This window comes from Octopus bimaculoides, chromosome 5 (assembly GCF_046866305.1).
Source record: "Octopus bimaculoides isolate indiv1 chromosome 5, ASM4686630v1, whole genome shotgun sequence".
NCBI classification, from domain to species: domain Eukaryota; kingdom Metazoa; phylum Mollusca; class Cephalopoda; order Octopoda; family Octopodidae; genus Octopus; species Octopus bimaculoides.
In genome coordinates, this window is record NC_142932.1 from 68016454 (window position 1) to 68034401 (window position 17948).

The 17948-nt window shown below is 34.6% G+C and overlaps 1 protein-coding gene across 21 annotated transcripts in view; it reads left to right on the forward strand.

The window, feature by feature from the left end:
* The window catches only part of LOC106869304 (pleckstrin homology-like domain family B member 2), a 458421-nt gene that overhangs the window by 173844 nt on the left and 266629 nt on the right, over nt 1-17948 (forward strand). For all 21 annotated transcript variants that reach the window (XM_089352366.1, XM_089352371.1, XM_089352379.1 and 18 more), the window contains one exon: nt 3260-3366. In XM_089352366.1, coding sequence (XP_089208492.1) covers nt 3310-3366 — 57 coding nt within the window. In that variant the 5' untranslated portion in view covers nt 3260-3309. The remainder of the gene's footprint in view (nt 1-3259; nt 3367-17948) is intronic.

A 17948-nucleotide genomic window follows, 5' to 3' on the forward strand; every position in this document is an offset into this window, starting at 1 on the left:
ATGCAACCAGACCAGCTTCCAGCTTTCTCCACTAAGCATATACATCGGCCTAAAAACACAAAACAGTAACTTGCTTCTTGTAAACAGTTCAGCCATGTTCTTGAATCTCTTAGAACTCTACAGTGGTTTTCCTTCTTTTTGAATCTCCCGCTGATTTACTATTACTACAACAGGATTCTTATTCTTTATGGAACAAGAATATAATTTTTCTTTATGTATGACAAACCCTATCCTCAACCACACCTTTCACCCACCCACTCCTCATAGGGGCTTACGTAGTTGTTTAATGGACCAATGACAGCAGCCATATCTCTCAATGCCATCCTGTAAAACTCTGGACTTAAAGTACAATATACAACCTAAATGAAGATGATTTCAGTGCTGACTCATACAACTATTACACTTCTTGACATGGTTTCTAAGTCTCAATAAAATCATATCTGGGGTAATGCGCTTGGATGGCCCCAAATCATTTGATTGTCAAACACCCTGCCAAAGGTCTGCTTAAGCAGAGATACTTGGGGTTAACCCTAACAAAAATCTATAACTACTGGGAAATCCTTTTTTTTATATATTGCCAGTCTCATTATGATTAAAGTTTGGCCATGATTATTTTTGTAACATTGGTTTTAGTTTGTAGTTTGGTGCTGTATTAGAGGAAAAAATATATAGGAAGATTTCAGCTGCTAGCTAAAATGGAATTCATTCCCTCTATCCCAGCCTGCTATCATAATTTTATCCTTTGATTTACAGAAGCCTCTGTTACTTCTCTGCCATCTTATTTGTGTGTCTTGAATATGCATACTTAACTCAATATGCCCTCACTACACTCTCTTAAGCATAGGGTTGTGAGGACCTTTTAGTCTTGTCAAAGACATGGCATCATGAAGAACCCCCTCCCTATGCCTGTGTAAAGTGGTTGGTGTTAAGAAGAGCATTGAACCATAGAATAATGAAATGTCAATGAAACAAAATCCTCTCACATGTCTCAGAAAGCATCACCTCTCAAATATATGTGGATGCATCATAGTTATTGGTTTGCTATTCAATGAGGTCATGGAACATATATGGATTCTAAAATTACTTGTTAGCCAACAGTTTATAATTCTTGTAGATAATAAGGATTACTTGGAGAAAGCCATTTTTGTGGAAGAGACTGTACTAATTGAAACAATATATTATTGGTATTACTTTTTGAAAGTTAAAGTGGACTCTGGCTAGATTCGAGTTCAGAATTGACAGATGTCACTGTAAACATAATATGTAATCACAGACTTATCTGTAATTCTAAGGGTCAGTGGGTTCTCCTCAAGATTGTGTTGTGAAACTATACATATTAAACTCTGAGTTCTACGGCAGACATTTATAAGTTAAAAAATATATCAATAATATGTAGAGTTCAGAAGAGAATACCTCATGTTATTTGTTTATGTTCCCTTATAGCTAAGTTCAAATCCCACCCACTTTGTTTTTCCTCTCCCCAAATATAAAATAAGTACTAAACAAAGTCCTAGAATCAATACAATGAATTAAAATCTTTGAATGCAGTGCCCCAGTATGACCACACACCAGTGACTGGAACTAGTTAAAGACTATATATTGAAAGTCAGTGAATGTTTCCCTTCATTTTTATGTGTTCACTGGCTCTAAACAAAAGCCTTACTTTTCATACAGACAGTAACATTTCCTTGCAGTTTACTGCAAAAGCATGTTCTAGCTTCATGTTACATGATCTTTGTAAGCAATCAACTCATTTGAGCAGTGTCATTTATTTCCAGTTTTCCACATAAGTATGTCCAAGCTGGTTGGTGTTCTGTAAACTGGAAAATTATTACCTTACTTTGAAACAAGTCATTGAAAACAATGACTAAATGTAGTCTTATCTGATGCTTGTAGTCATTAAGATGATAATATATATCTTCTATGTTTTACTAGTCCCTGTCATGCTGGGACACCACATTGAAGAATTTTAGTCAAATGAATCAATCTCAGTAACTTTTTTTGTTTAAGCCTATTATTTCTTTTACTGAACCACCAAGTTATGGGGTCTTAAACACACCAACACTGGTTATCAAACAGTGTTGTGAGATAATGCCAGGCCAAGGACTTTTGGAAACTGTCCATAATGACCAAACTGAAAATAATAAAAGTCTACTCAGACTCTTCTTGTTAATGATCAGAATCACTCTCAGGCCATTGATATGTCCTCCACCAACCCTCTATAGCATGTGAAAGCTGACTTTCCTCTAATCACATTGTATTACTGGTTGAGTACAATAATAATATTAAAGGTGATGATGGTTTTAAATTTAGGTACAAGGCCAGCAATTTTAGTGGAGGGCAAATAATAATAATAATAATAATAATAATAATAATAATAATAATAATAATAATGATGATGATGGTGTCAAATTTTGGCACAACGCCAGCAATTTCTGGGGAAGGGCTAAGTCAATTATATTGACTATAATACTCAACTGGTACTTATTTTATCAACCCCAAAAGGATGAAAGGCAAAGTTAACCTTGGCAGAATTTGAACTCAGAAAGTAAAGTTCAGAGGTGGATGAAATATTGCTAAGCATTTTGCCCTGCATTCTAACAACTCTGCCAGCTCACTGCCTTAATAATAATAATAATAATAATAATAATAATAATAATAATAATAATAATAATTTAAAATTTTGGCACAAAGCCAGCAATTTTTGTGGAGGAGTGAGTTGATTATATCAATCCATGTTCAACTGGTACTTATTTTATTAACCTTGAAAGGATGAAAAGTAAAGTTGACCGTGATGGAATTTGAACTCAGGATGTAAAGAGCTGGAAGAGATAGTGCTTAGCATTTTATCTGACCTGCTAATTCTAATGATGTTGATGAGAATGACCCATGAGCCTTGCCAAGGACATGACAACCTTCCTTGTGTTGCTCCTAGTTCATTTCATAAAGTGGTTGGTGATAGGAATGGCATCCAACCATAGAAAACATGTTAAAAATGAAATGTATAAGCTAGATCAGGGCCTCACCTTGTCTGGGAGGGCATTAGCTTTGGATAAAAGCTGATTTGATGAACCAATGATGAACCAATGCAATCCATGCTAAATGGAAAACTGGATGTGAAAATGACAGCAGTAATAGTCATGACAGAGGTGACTGTGAAGAAATTAAATATTTTGGCATTTTATTTTATTCTTACTAAATATTTTCTCTTCAATAAATCAATTTAAGAAAATCAATTAAATATTTCCTTCTTTTCCAGATACAAAGAAATATGTGATATATTTTTCTTACCAGTAATCTACAAGCAAAATGAATTCAATTTCTTCAAAAACTACTGTAAAACAACATATTGGGCCAAATAAAATAGTAAGTAAACATTTTTACTCTCTATTCTTCTTTCAGTTTTCTCTGTTCTTTGAACTTTAGTTTCAGAGCTTCGAGGAGTTTCCTCACTAATTTTTTTTTTTAATTAGTAATTTTAAGCATTAATTCTTACATTTAATAGGCACAGGTATGGATGTGTGGTTAGTCTCACTCAATGAACACTGTTGGCTAGTGTCTTCTTCTGTAGCTGCAGCTTGACCAATACCTTGTGAATGAAATTGGTAGAAAGAAACTGGAAGAAGCCTGTGTACACACACATTCTCTCTCTCTCTTTATCTCTCTCTCTCTTTATCTCTCTCTCTCTCTCTCTCTCTCTCTACCTCTCCCCCCCCCTCTCTCTCACACACACACACACACACACACACTTTTTTATACTAAGGCACAAAATGAAATACCTGTAGATTTTTGAGCTCAAATTTTTACATAATGTTAGCTCCAGTTTTTCATTACTTCAGTGCAATAGCAATAACAGGTATGATATTGCATAAAGTTTATAATTGACTGTAATGACTTTAATGCTGAGAGCAAAACCTATTAGAAAAGACAGATAACACTGTGCAACTCAATTTTTGTCCTTGGGTAGCAACTGTTATTTCCTATTTGCTTACTCCTAGAAAGTATGAAAAATGGCTAATATTTTCTTCAGACTTTGTGTTTGTTACATTTATTCAAACTCTAAAGAATCCCTTTCAACACACAGCTATGATGCTCCCTACTACTCCTGCTCATGATCAGAATTACACATATTGTCAGCCACTAAGGGACATGCTCAAGTGATTATGATCAAGCAACTGACAAACAAATATTGAGCAGAATATTTGCTGTAATGATATTTCTGCTTCAGCAACTTAGCACTGAATCTGTTTGGTTACATAAGCAAAGTTTAAAGGGTCACGGAGGCAAAGTTTGAAAGGAATAGTAGTCATTTCCTTTGATTTGTAGATAGAAGCAAATAGGACTGACCAAAAATAAAAAAAATTTTAATCTTGTTACACAGTGTTATAGAAAATATCATTGATATTTCAGAAACTTTATTTTTTCTATGGCCATTTGAATTACACTCCCAAATGTTCACAACCAAATCATTTTTGATAATAATTATTATAATTACATATAGATATGGGTGTGGCTGTGTGATTAAGTTGCTTGCTTCCTAACCATGTGGTGTTGGGTTCAGTCTCACTGTATGGTATCTCGGGCAAGTGCCTTCTACTATAGCCTCAGGTTAACTAAAGACTAGTGAGTGAATTTGGTTGATGGAAATTGAAAGAAGCCCATCATATATATGTATATGTATGTGTTGTTTGTGTGTGTACCCTTCTCTTGGAATTACGTGATAGGTGTATATGAGCATCATCATACAAGCAAGGTTGTTTGTTTCAAGTTTTCCCTGTAAAACACAGCTAACTTCAGGAAAATTTGTTTACTTGTAAACAGGTGAGGGTTGACCATAGAAAGGACATCTGGTCTTAGAAAATCTGCCTCAAAAACTCTGTCTGACCCATGCAAGCATGGAAAAGTGGATGTTTAATGATGATGATGATGATATAGTAAAAAAAGAGTTTTATTTGACATGTCATTTTATTAGGAATGTTTTCAAAATATGTCTGTCTGTGCATAGGTGTGTATGTGTACGTAAGTGACTGAGTGCATATTCTCATTGTCTTGATGTGTATACTGATTGAAAAGGTGGTTGTGTGTGTTTGCAGATCTCTAGAAAAACATGTCAAGGTTGTTCATTGTTTGATAGTCTGGGAGATTTGTTGTCTTGTTTAAAATCAGGAGGGTTGCTAACAAGAAAGGCATCTGGTCATAGAAAATTCTGCCTCAATGAAATCTTCTGTAAGCATGGAAAAGTACACTTTAAAATGGTGGTGATGATGATGGTACCTATTAGTAGTAGGGTGTGTAGTTATTGCATTTAAATGAGCTGAAAAATAGAAATCATTTCCCTCAGCGATGAAATGTTGTTTGGCTCTAATTATCTCTGATTGAGTCAGGGCTATAAAGGCATTCCAGCCTTGACCGTCTCATAATTTTTCTGTATCTAGGAATATTTTGTTTCATGTATTCCTCTCTTGTCAAGGAATTAAGGTATGATTTCAGTGAATTTGACTGCTATTTCTAGCAATTTCAACAACTACGTAAAGTTTTTTTTCATTGATTCAATCACAGTTGAGTAATTGCTATTGGTAAAAAGCCATTGAGAAGATAGAGAATCTGCTCCAAATATTCTGAGTTCAAATCCTGTCAACATCAGCTTTGCTTTTCATTCTTCTTTAAAATTTATAGAGGTCTGATTCAATGTAATTTATTATTCCTTTCCTCCTAAAATGTAAGGACTTGGGTGCATTTTAGAAATCAAAAATAAGAGAAGTAACATTTCCGTTAGAGTTAGAGGAGAATGGAAAAGGAGGGAACTGAGAAAATTATTGAACTGGTGATTGACAGTTGTTCAGGCTTTTGTACAGCCTTTAACGATACATTATTGTTACATGGACATTAAAAAATAGTTCACTTTTAAGGAGTTTGAGAAGTTGGTAGACCAAGAATCAATTAGGAGCTGGTTGTCATTTTGTGTATTGGTTAAAATGGAGCACAGCCAACTATTTATTGCAGAGATATAATAACAAAAATATGACTGTTGATCAGACTTCACACTTATAGAGACAGATAATTGTTGAGTATGAAAGAATCAGGATGATGCCTCAGTTGTAGAAGACTTGTTGATTATCTCCAAATCAGGTCTGACTGAGCTGATCAATGGTCAAAAATTATCAAACTATGACCATGTTGTCTTTTTCCCAAACATTACAACTATATTACCCAGTATGCGCTTCCCTTTTCAAGACAATAGGATGTAATTTGAAGATGATTTTGACTTAGCTGGGTTTTTCTTTTTTATGAAATCAACCGCCTTTGCTGGAGTTGGTTCTTTGTTTTTATTTTTGTTTCATGTTGTCTAAAATAAAATAATAAAAAATTCTATGTGAATCTTTTTTCAATGATGAACAAATGTCAATTAATTACTTGTAACATCTGTCTTATTTCCCCTCGTTAAGAATTGAAGTAATGAGCCATTAAAACTCTAATGTGAAACAGCTGATGGGAAGTTGTTATCAACACCAGTTCATCATCCAACACTGTCAGCTCTTTACTTTTCATAAAGTAAATAAATGAAAGGTTTTAAGTATAACCTATTTCATTTCACATGACAACTGTTTAGTGTTGCTTTATTAGATTTCATTTATTTAACCCTGAAATATTGAGTTCACAAAACAAAAATATCCTCTACTTGATTTTTCACATGAAAAACAAATTAATTTAAAAACTTAATTTCCCCAATTTATGCAAAAATATTGTCTAACACATTTCCACCCACACAAACTGAAAAAGATTTCTGAGTAGCTGAAACACCTGCTACCTTTTGTTAAATCTGCTACAGATTTACTTCTCTCTTGGTTTTCCAAGGCCTCAGTTACCTCCCCTAAGTTACCTGTCAACTAATTTGACAATTATATTTTTATTATGTAGTTATCATCATCTTAATGTCCACTTTTTTATGTTCACATGAGTTGGACAATTTGTTGAGGCAGATTTCTAATGACTGGACACCCTTCATGTTGCCAATCAACCCTTGTTTCCAAGCAAATTAATATTTCCTCCTAGAATTGTTTTCATGGTGGATTGGAAACAAAGAACGCTGCTTGTATGATAGTGAGTCTCACTTTTAACCATTATGTGATGTGAAGACAAGGAGACAACAACACACACATACCTATAAATATCCTCATTATCATTGATTAATATCTGGCATTGGTTGGACAGTTTGACAGGAGCTGGTGAACCAGAGGACTGCATCAAGCTCAAATATCTGCTTTGATACAATTTCTTTAGCTGGATACCCTTCCTAACACCAACCATTTCACAGAGTGTACTGGCTGCATTTTGTGACACAGGCTCTAATAAAATCACTAAGTAACTTGCATGACAAGACTCCTCAATTGAGTTAGTGGATGTTATTGAGGGAGGTGACTTTACACCAGCTGATGATTGGTTAAAATATGACAGAAGGTCAGAAACAGGTGTGTTGCAGTAGAAGTGATACATGGCTACTTCATCTGGAAAAGGAGAGAAGATAGTGGTGAAGAGGTGTCAGAGCATACTTTCAAGTTACAGAAAAGTGAATGTAATAGAAGTGGCCCAGAGGATATATTTATACATGTGTGTGTGTGTGTGTGTGTGTCTGTCTCTCTCTCTCTCACACACACACATACACGCTATAAAGTGGTTGATATTAGGAGGGACATCTGCAGACATGTGCACAATACAGTCCTCGGGTCCATTGGATCCTGTCAAACTGTCTAGCCTGTGCCAGCATGGAACATGGATGTTAAATGATGATGACACATAGACAGGCTCCTTTTATCTCTACCAAATTCACTTACAAGGCTTTGGTCAATCTAGAGCTATAACAGAAGACATTTGTCTATCTTCTACGTTGTCTAGCTATCAAGAACTAATTCTATTTTAGATTTTATTTTCCACAATTCCCATATATGTCAGTATTTATATTTATTGAATTTCACATCAATATATAGTATTATATTAAATGTTAGGATATATTTTGTGTAGCTATCAAAATTCAAACCTCAAGCCTTCCATTATTACATGTGAGAATCACCGACTGTTTACTGTCAAGGTATAGAGATGTGGTCAATATCATTCTTTTGGTCTTTGTCATGATGTCACTATGATGCCAATATCAGGATATGAACCCCTAACCCTTCCACTTGGACCCTGTTGATTCATCCATCTGCAGATCCACTATTAGTTCATTTATTCATTGAAATTATAGTTTTAGAACATTGTTGTGAAATTAATTAATATTTAGTGAAAAAAGAGAAGAATCTTCTGTGCGGTTGTTCAACCTGTTAGAAACAGCAGCTAAATATCCCTCAAATTGTACCCATCCATGTTACATTGGATAATGATACATTGGAATGTTATATTGGATAATGTAGTTAGTTACTATGTTTCAAAAAAAGATGGAATGGTTACAGTTGAAGAAGCTCAAGCAGAGCTGAAGACATCATAGGTCTGCTAGATCAAAGGACCGGGGGCTAAACAGCCCCACCAAATAAAAGCAACAAGCCATAGAGGAGTTTTATGTAGTCACTTGCCTGCCAGAAATAGCAACCAGATCTCCCATAAAAGATAGCTAAAAAGAAAAAGAAGGAAAGACATTTTGGATAATGTAGATGCAGGGTGTGTGGATAACAAATAAGAGGTGGTTACTGTTGAAATTCCTTTGATCATAGACCTACTAGAAAAAATGGGCATAGCTTTGGGTATAAACAACAGTAATAAATTTCTTTTCCCTTCTATTGCACATGTTGCATTCATTGGTATAAAGTCACACACCAACACATTCCAGCCTCTGGCCCACATATATATTGTCTTCTCTCTTTTCTGTCACTACAGTAATGGCCTCTGCTTCACCTATATGGTTAGTCACACACTACCTTCACTCACGTGTCCTTGGCCCACTTGTCTTTCCACCTTCCTTCATCCATTTTATGTTACCTACCCAAGCCCTATCTCTCCTCACCAGAATGCCATTGCCTTACAACATTAAAGACATCAGTTACATCATTTGAAGAGGGTCTGTAAAGGCCACTGTCACTGCCCCTTCCTCCACAGACCTTGCTAGTAAAAACATAAAAAAAGCAGACTTTATAAGTGACTTTAGGCAATAAAAAAAATGTAAAATAAATATCAAGGTGATGAAGATGATAATGATTTTCTATTAAAGTACAACAGACAATATATTTCTTGAGATCTGAAATAAACTACTTATGGATTAACCACTGAGCTATAGTTCCTCTTCCACATGGATTGAACAGGTTGTTGCAGTCTAACTTAGTTTTTATTCCAAGTTTCTGTCCCATAAGAAGAGTTAGAAACCACATCTCACTTGTATGACTCATTTCTGTTACATTTTCTGAGGTTGAATGCTCTTCTTATTGTCAACCACTTCACAGCATGTACTTGGTATGTTTCATCATGACCAGACTAAAGAGTCCTCTGTGTTCTCTTCATTCATACACCATCTGTTTCGTATAGTAGTGTACTCAATGTGTTTTACTGTGGTACCAGCACTAGAGGGATTGTCTTGTTCCCAGCATGACTAATGAGTTCTTACTCTATGCTTTTGCCATTTATTCACCAGCACCATCAGATTTTAATAATCTTATTTAGATAAAATCCACTTTAATGTTCAGTCTAGACTATTATATTTATAGTTTGTAGATGTTATTTTAGACATGTTTCTAAATTATGAATGTAATTGTTGATTTTACTTCACATGGACTTTATTAAAATCCTTTTGTTGCTGTTCATTATTAATCAACTTATCAGGATGATGTTATATAGAGAAGCACCACATGCAGCTGGTCAACAAATTAGACTAATAGTTTATTATGTAAAAGGTGGTTGTTCATATTTCATCACTACAACTATACTGTATCTTCTTGTTTGCCTTTATGCTCCAAGCCATCTTCCAGCAAACATGTACCACGAGGAGGTGTAGTTTACTACCATAAGTAGTAACAGCAGGTGCATTGTATGTCTGATGAATGTTTGGTACTGAGATCAGCTTCTGACATGGCCATAACAAATTATTTAGCAAAGTGTTTGTGTATTTACCAATATTCTTTGGTAAACCTGTGTATGTTTGTTATAGTTCATACACTTTCAGTTTGAGAGTTGAACATGATCCCTCGTTGTGAGATTTAAAAATTGTAATTTTTTTGTACATGATCAGTTATGTGTCTGTCTTTATAAAAGATAGCATGGTGGATGTTTAGCCCCAGGTTAGTCTTGATAGAATGATTCATGATCCAAAACATTCCAGCCATGTCTGTCCTGTGTTTTAGTACACCAAAGACTACATTGCCCAATATATCTTTTATTTGATACAGTAAAGTGTGATGTAAGGAGGATATTGTTGCTATTTCTAGCAGGTTCAGTAGTCATATAGAAACACTTTATTGACACAGTGTCTTCTGTGATGTTAGCTACTGGAGTTAATTAGATGCATTGTTCCTCATACAGCTCTTCACACATTTATAGACTGGCAGATTTAAAAAAGAATTGTCTTAGAAAGTATAGCTATTCATGCAGGTCATTCTCATTACAACCATCTATCAAACTCACCTAAGGGCAGCACCTTTCTTCCTACCTTCACCTTTGTTTCCAAATAAAACTTGAAATAGTAGATAGGGTTCAGTGGAAGAGAGAATTGTTTACAGGCTTTTTAATCTTGTCCACCATACAATCTTTTTCATCATGGCTACTAAATGTTGTCCATATTCTCTGGGTTGAAAGTCTCTTGAATTTGCTATTCAGTTGATCTATGTTTATATCTGGAGTCTTTCTTGGAACATAATTGTGTATGCTCACCACCAATCCTTCAAAGAATGGAAATAATAATAATAACGGTTTCAAATTTTGCCACAATGGCAGCTGTTTTGCGGGAGGGGATGTGTTGATTACATCGATCCCAGTGTTCAACTGGTACTTAATTTATTGACCCTGAAAGGATGAAAGGCAAAGTCAACCTTGGCAGAATTTGAACTCAGAACATAGTGCCGGACGAAATACTACTAAGCATTTCACCCAGCATGCTAACGATTCTGCCAGCTTGCTGCCTTTTTATTATAATAATAATTATGGTTTCAAATTTTGGCTCAAGGCCAGCAATTTCGTGGGAGTTGGGGGTAAGTCAATTACATCGACCCCAGTGTTAAACTACTACTTCTTTCATCAACCTTGAATGGATGAAAAGCAGAGCCAACCCTGGCAGAATTTGAACTTTGAATGTGAAGATAAACTAAATGCCACTAAGCATTTTGCCCGGTGTGCTAAGGATTCTGCCAGCTTGCAACCATAATGATGATGATGATGATGATGATGATGATAATAATAATAATGGTTTCAAATTTTGGTACATGGCCAGCAATTTCAGGAAGGGGATAAGTTGATTACATTAATACCAGTGTTCAACTGGTACTCATTTCATTGACCTCAAAAGGATGAAAGGCAAAGTTGAACTCGGGACATAATGACAGATGAAATGCCACTAAGCATTTTGCCTTGTGTGCTAACAATTCTGCCAGCTCATCACCTTGTTGATAATAATAGTAATGGTAATAATTATAATCTTTTCTACTATGGGCACAAGACCTGAATCTCTGGGGTAGTGGGATAGTCAGTTACATTGACTCCCAATGTGTCACTGGTACTTACTTTATTGACCCCAAAAGGATGAAAGGCAAAGTTGACCTCAGTGGAATTTGAACTCAGAAAGTAAGGACAGATGAAATGCCACTAAGCATTTTGCCCAGCATGCTAATGATTCTGCTGAGTTTCTTTGCTCTAGGTGTTAGGAAGATGCTCAACAAGAAATAGCAACAAAATAGCATTTTTTTGGTTTTATTTATTAAAGTTTCTGTAGCATTAGGATGTGATTGTGTAGAACATGAATAATAGTACTGGATGGTGATTATATTGATGATGTGTGTTGTGTTATAGTATTGGGTGGTGATTGTTGTATTATAATACTGAATGGTGATTATTTTGATGTGTTGTGTGGGATGGGTTGTGTTATATAGTATTGTGAGGTGATTAAACAGAATGCATATAGGACCGGTTGTATTTGTACTTATTATGATTTATTATAATTCTATAATATTAATCAGGTAGTTGTCTGCTGTAATTATTGCAGTAGGCTGGCTGGATTAGATGCTGTGTAGTATTTAGTTTTATCTCCCTTTGAATTCAAATTTCAGTAACATCAACCTTGTTTGTAATTCATTTAGGGCTAATGGACCCTGTAGAACCTATGTTTATAGGAGTTTAAGTCAATAGATTGTATTACCACTTCATGAAGATGCATGGCCCTGTGCCAGTATAAGAAATGATTAATTATCATACATTTTAACATCAATTTTGGGCTATTTTAGATCTTATGATATTAGTGTTGTTGATCTGATAAAATGTTGGGTCAGTGCTATTTAAGTAGATCTGTGTTATGGAGATAATCAACCAAATATTTAGCAACAACCTACATGTCTACTTACTCATGAATAGGTAGATGCATGATAACTGGTCTGTTGGCTTTAATGCATCAAACAAAAATATATATATTTGATTATGTTCTAGTTACATCCATTTACATCAAGCTCAACTTAGCTGTTCCACCATCCAAGATTGATGAAATGATCTCCTGGTAAGGTATTATAGTTGAAATACTTGACTGAAGACGGTACCCCAACATGGTTTCAATCAAATGACTGAAAGAAATAAAACAATACTTTAATACTTTGATGTAGTAGAATCTACCAAATTCTTGTCCCTAATGATTTAAATAAAGGTTTCAGTGTCACAAATCCTATTTGCTTTTTGTAAACCAATAATATCAATTAACCATTGATGACTACATCATTATAAAAGCTTGTTAATTTACTTGAATAAGATAAATTACTGATTCTCATGTTGTATGAAAAAGTGTTTTTATTTATTTAAAAATTTATTTAAATAATTTCACTAGAAATGTTCACTCATTTATTATTAAAATAGTTTAATTATTAATTTCTAATAGTGCCACAGGACCACATTTAAGTAGTGGTGGGGTAATATTGTTGGTTATATGTACCCCAGTACATGACTGGTATTTTATTTAATCCACTCTGGAAAGATGAAAGGTAGAGTTGACCTTGGTGTGATTTGAACTCAGAACATAAACAAACAACTGTATTTGATCCAAGCTCTCTAACAGTTCTGCCAATATCCATAGAAGTACCATTCCTTTGGCATTCCTATGTCCATATTTAGAATTGTGGTATAACAATTAGAGCAACATTATTAGCAAAATAGTGTGTTTTCTTATCATCATAATTTTGACAATGTCTCAATAATATATGCCTAAACAATACAGGCATGGAAGAACAAATGAACTCTCTTCAAGATATTTGAGAATACTCAATGTGAGACTCTCAATTCATACTTCAGGATGGCAGGAATATTCTCTTTTACACTTTGCACTTTACATAATTTCTCTTGACTCATCTCTACAATACAATGAAACTTTGGATTATTTTCTTTTGTTGAATTAGTCAATATTAATGGAAAGAAAAGAAATATCTGTTTTGATTTATGTGGTCTTCATCTTTGCCAGCAGACCTCAACAATAGAAGTAGTTAAAGGTTTAGAAGCAGCATCTCAGTCCAGTATTTGTGATATAACATGTTTTAGTTTGATCTGTTACTATATTACACACTGTATGATGTGAGATTTGGTTCTGTAGAGTACATACAGTACTGTAGTCAGAGTATTGTACCATTGGTTGCACAGAGTACTTTGATAGGGGTCTGAGTATATTACTACTATGCTGTTTTCTGGCCACCCAAATACTTAGAAATCTACATGTCTACTACTCCAGAATAGGCAGATGCATGATAATTGGTCTGTTGGTTTCAGTGTGTCAAACAAAAAAAAAATGTGACCAAAACAGACAAGATTGAATCAGATGGTGTAGAACAGTTTTGCAGTAAAGATTTATTAAACTTGATTCAGTTTATAAAATGATGAAAGTGTTGCTGCCTAGATTTGGCATGGTTTGACTTTGAGACTTCTGCTGGGATTTCTTCTACAGTTTCTATTTAAAGACTGAAGTAAAATAGTTTCATTAAGATGTAATCTAGAAAGGTATAATTAATTTAAGAGTTGTAGTGTCTGTGATAGTTAGAAATAATAGTTACAATTAGAACCTCTGCATTATTATTTAAATAAAATTAGATTATTTTTGTTGCACTCTTCATTACATTGCATGGCACCTCAATGCAATGTGCGACAATACATTGTTGTGCAATGAGATGTAGCTTGGTGTACCACAGTACAGATGGCCTTCATCATTATCATCATCCTAGCCACCACTATTACCACCACTATAATCATGCCCCCAATGTCATCATCATCAGTTTCACCACCACACTACCACTGTCATCAGCATCACCACCATCATTTAACATCCATTTTCCTCATACTTCTTTGAGTTTATATATTTTAGGATTTCTAATAATATTTTCTTGTTAATAAATTCCACATTATTAAAGTTAATGTATGTCAGACCTTACTGCAATATGACTCCTACACACACATTTATGTCTTTATAGAGTTTTGTTTGTTAAACACAGTTTCCTCTGCTAAAAAAATGGACATGTTTGTTTTTAGATGACACAGCTGCAACTAATAAACTTGACGAATGGGAAAATATTTTTTCATTTAATAAACATTTATGAAGTGGGACCACTGAGGTAAAGAAGAGGAGAAGGTGCCATGAGTAAAACAAAGTTGGAAACTGCTGATTTCAATCTCATTCGTTGTGTAACAAGGATAATTGAAACATCAGTGATGGGTTATGTAGTAGTTAATATGTCCTCTTTAATTCTTTAGTTTGTCTCTCACAACTAATGACACCTAATGGGAAGATAAAGAATTAGGTAATGAAGTTTATAAAAAATAATCTTGCTGAAAATATGCAAAGAAAGAGTCTGGCAGATGTTAGTACCAGATGACTGTAATTTCAAGTGATTATTAATCATTCATAATTATTTTCAGTGGCCACCAGAGAGATAGAAAGTAGAAATTACAGATTAAATTTTATCATTTTCATAACTTCTTTCATCTCTGACAAATTTATAATTTATTTTTAGAACTTTGATTTAGTCATTACAGAATTCTACATCATTTTATCATTCTTCTTGAAAGCATTATTTATTGTAGATTTTTCTAATCCTCCAAATATCTTCTGAAATAATCTTCGGTAATATAGAATTATCCTCCTTACATGCTGAAGCAGTACCATAAGAGATAAGGCTCTTTGAAAACGAATGTTCTGGGGATTAGATGTCATTAATTTTGGTACTACATTATTTTATTAATGATGATAACCATTCTTTCTATCTCTCTTTGGTTTCTTCATTTTAGTTTCCAATTACCTTTTGTTGTTGTTTAGCACTAAACCATCCCTGATCAGACAGGTTTATGGTCAAAAACATTCTGGCCATGACCAATCAGTTTTTCTTTTTTTTTTATTATCAGGCATTGTGTATCTCTTCTTTTATTATCCAAGGGTGAGATACCATATAGCTCCTCTACATCAACCAATAGTTCTCCAAGTGCTAGCCCTCAAGTACTTTTGATAACCATGAGTTTTATCTGGATTCTGAAACACCCTAAAACATGGCGTAACCAATTATGTCTGTCAGATTTATCTTTACTGCTAACTTTTTTACTATTCTGATAAACCAAAATTTCTATCAATGTAGCACAAAACATTGTAAATGTGTTATTAATTAATTTCTTTGATGTCTGTTAACATTAAACCTATCTTACTGGCTAAAACTCATATTATTTCTGCCTATGTTTTATTCCAACCCCTTCAGCTACACTTTGCTGTTTTAACCCATTTATATATATTATCTAAATAAATCCAAACTTGGTAAAAACATACTTTCAATTTTCTCTGAAAACATTTTATTTCTTTTTTCCTTTTAAATCTTTTTGCTTATTTCTTTTGTTTCTATTTCCAAATTTCTCTTCAGTCTTAAAATCTAAAAACTTGACAGTCTTCTGTTAATTACAATTTCTTTTGCTCTATTATATTTATTTTGTGACTTTTAAGGAATTTCAATCCATTTTTTTTTTATTTTTAAAGAATGTCAACTTTACTTTATAGACTGTCCCAGCTATTTGATAATTTTTTTTTTGTCTTTCTTTACTCTTTCATTATTAGCGATTGTTTCTTTCCATTTTTTCATGTTGCCCATTTATATGCTTTCTCCCTCCCTCTATCCCTTTCATTCTCTGTATCTCTGTCTCCCCTCTCAACTCACAATTCAGCATAAACTCAATGGAATCCAGATGAACCCAGAATAAAAGCTGAATCAATATCCAACTAAATTTTATCTATTCTTAAGATTCTTAAAACTGAATGTTCCCCACATCTGTGCACTTCCATTTCATGTCCAGTGACCTTGCGATACATTTAAAATTTAGTTTCAATTTTTTGTGGCCATTCTTTAGGGTTAGATATGTAGCCATGCCTGCATCTATATACTTAATAGGCACAGCATAGCTGTGTGATTAAGGAGTTCAGTCCCACTACATCACACCTTGGGCAAGTATCTTCTACTATAGTTCTAAACTGACCAAAGCCTTGTGAGTGGATTTAGTTGACAGAAACTGAAATAAGGCCACCATATCATCATCATCATTTAACATCCATATTCCATACTGGCATGGTTTGAATGGTTTGTCTGGATTCAGTGAGTCCAAGGATGGTATTGTGTTCCAATGTCTGCTTTGGCATAGTTTCTACACCTGAATACCCTTCTTAATGCCTAGCACCACTTGACAGTTTGTACTGGGTGCTTCTTTTCATGCCACTTCACTATTAAGGTCATTTTGTAGCTTGCAAGTCTTTAAACTCAAGGAGATGGGGGCACTGTATCCTCATGTTATATAGGGATTAAGGTATGAGGGAAGAGGTTGGGGTAGAGCAGGTTCATGTTGTAGAGGAGCTACATGGTAACTCACCTTTAGGTGGATGAGTGAAAAGGAATTAGTGGTATCCCCAAAGAGATAGTGGTGATGTGTTCAAGTGCATATCATGTAGTAGTTGGGGAGGGGTTGCAAGATTGTATGGGGGTAGAGATGTGAGGAGGGTATTTATTATGCACACACACTCCCACCTACACACACACACACACACACACACACACACACACACACACACTCACACTCACATATGTACACACCAGTTTTACTGCAATGGGTAGATTTTCATGAGAACTTTATATTGTTAGATGTCCAGGTCTTTTGTCATTTCTCCTGCAAAGCACAATGTCCTGAGGCCAGCCTTCACCACTTTATCCCATGTCTTCCTGGGTTTTCCTTGTCCACAGGCTCCAGCTGCATTTAGTGATCAGCACTTCTTAGTACATCTGTCCTCATTCTTACACATCACATATCTGTAGTAGCACAGTCTTCTTTCTTGTATCTGATTTCTCTTATGCCAAGTCTTTCTCAACACATTCATGCACACAGCTCTCTGAACTTTTTCTAACTTGTTCTTAATCAGGCTGCTATTCTTTCAAGGCAATCATTTTTTTTTGTTGATGACATCTCCTCAGTTACAAAAACTTTCAACTACTTCTAGTGAGCCATTCAGTTATTCAAGGGGTTCATTTTTGGTGTGTTCATGGAACATACTGTTCCAGTCCATCTGTCACATATGAAGCTTATGTTTTTTGCTAGTTTGTCTATGATTCTGCTACATCTCTTCTCTATCCATAGCTTACAGTGAGTGCAGCATATGGAGTTTATACCTACTCCTTTTCTGCATATCAAACAAAGCTATTTCCCTGAGGGTACCAGGATCCTGTCTTTCCTACTTACTAAAACTTTCCTCTTTGCTAAGTTCACCTTAAGAACTCTCA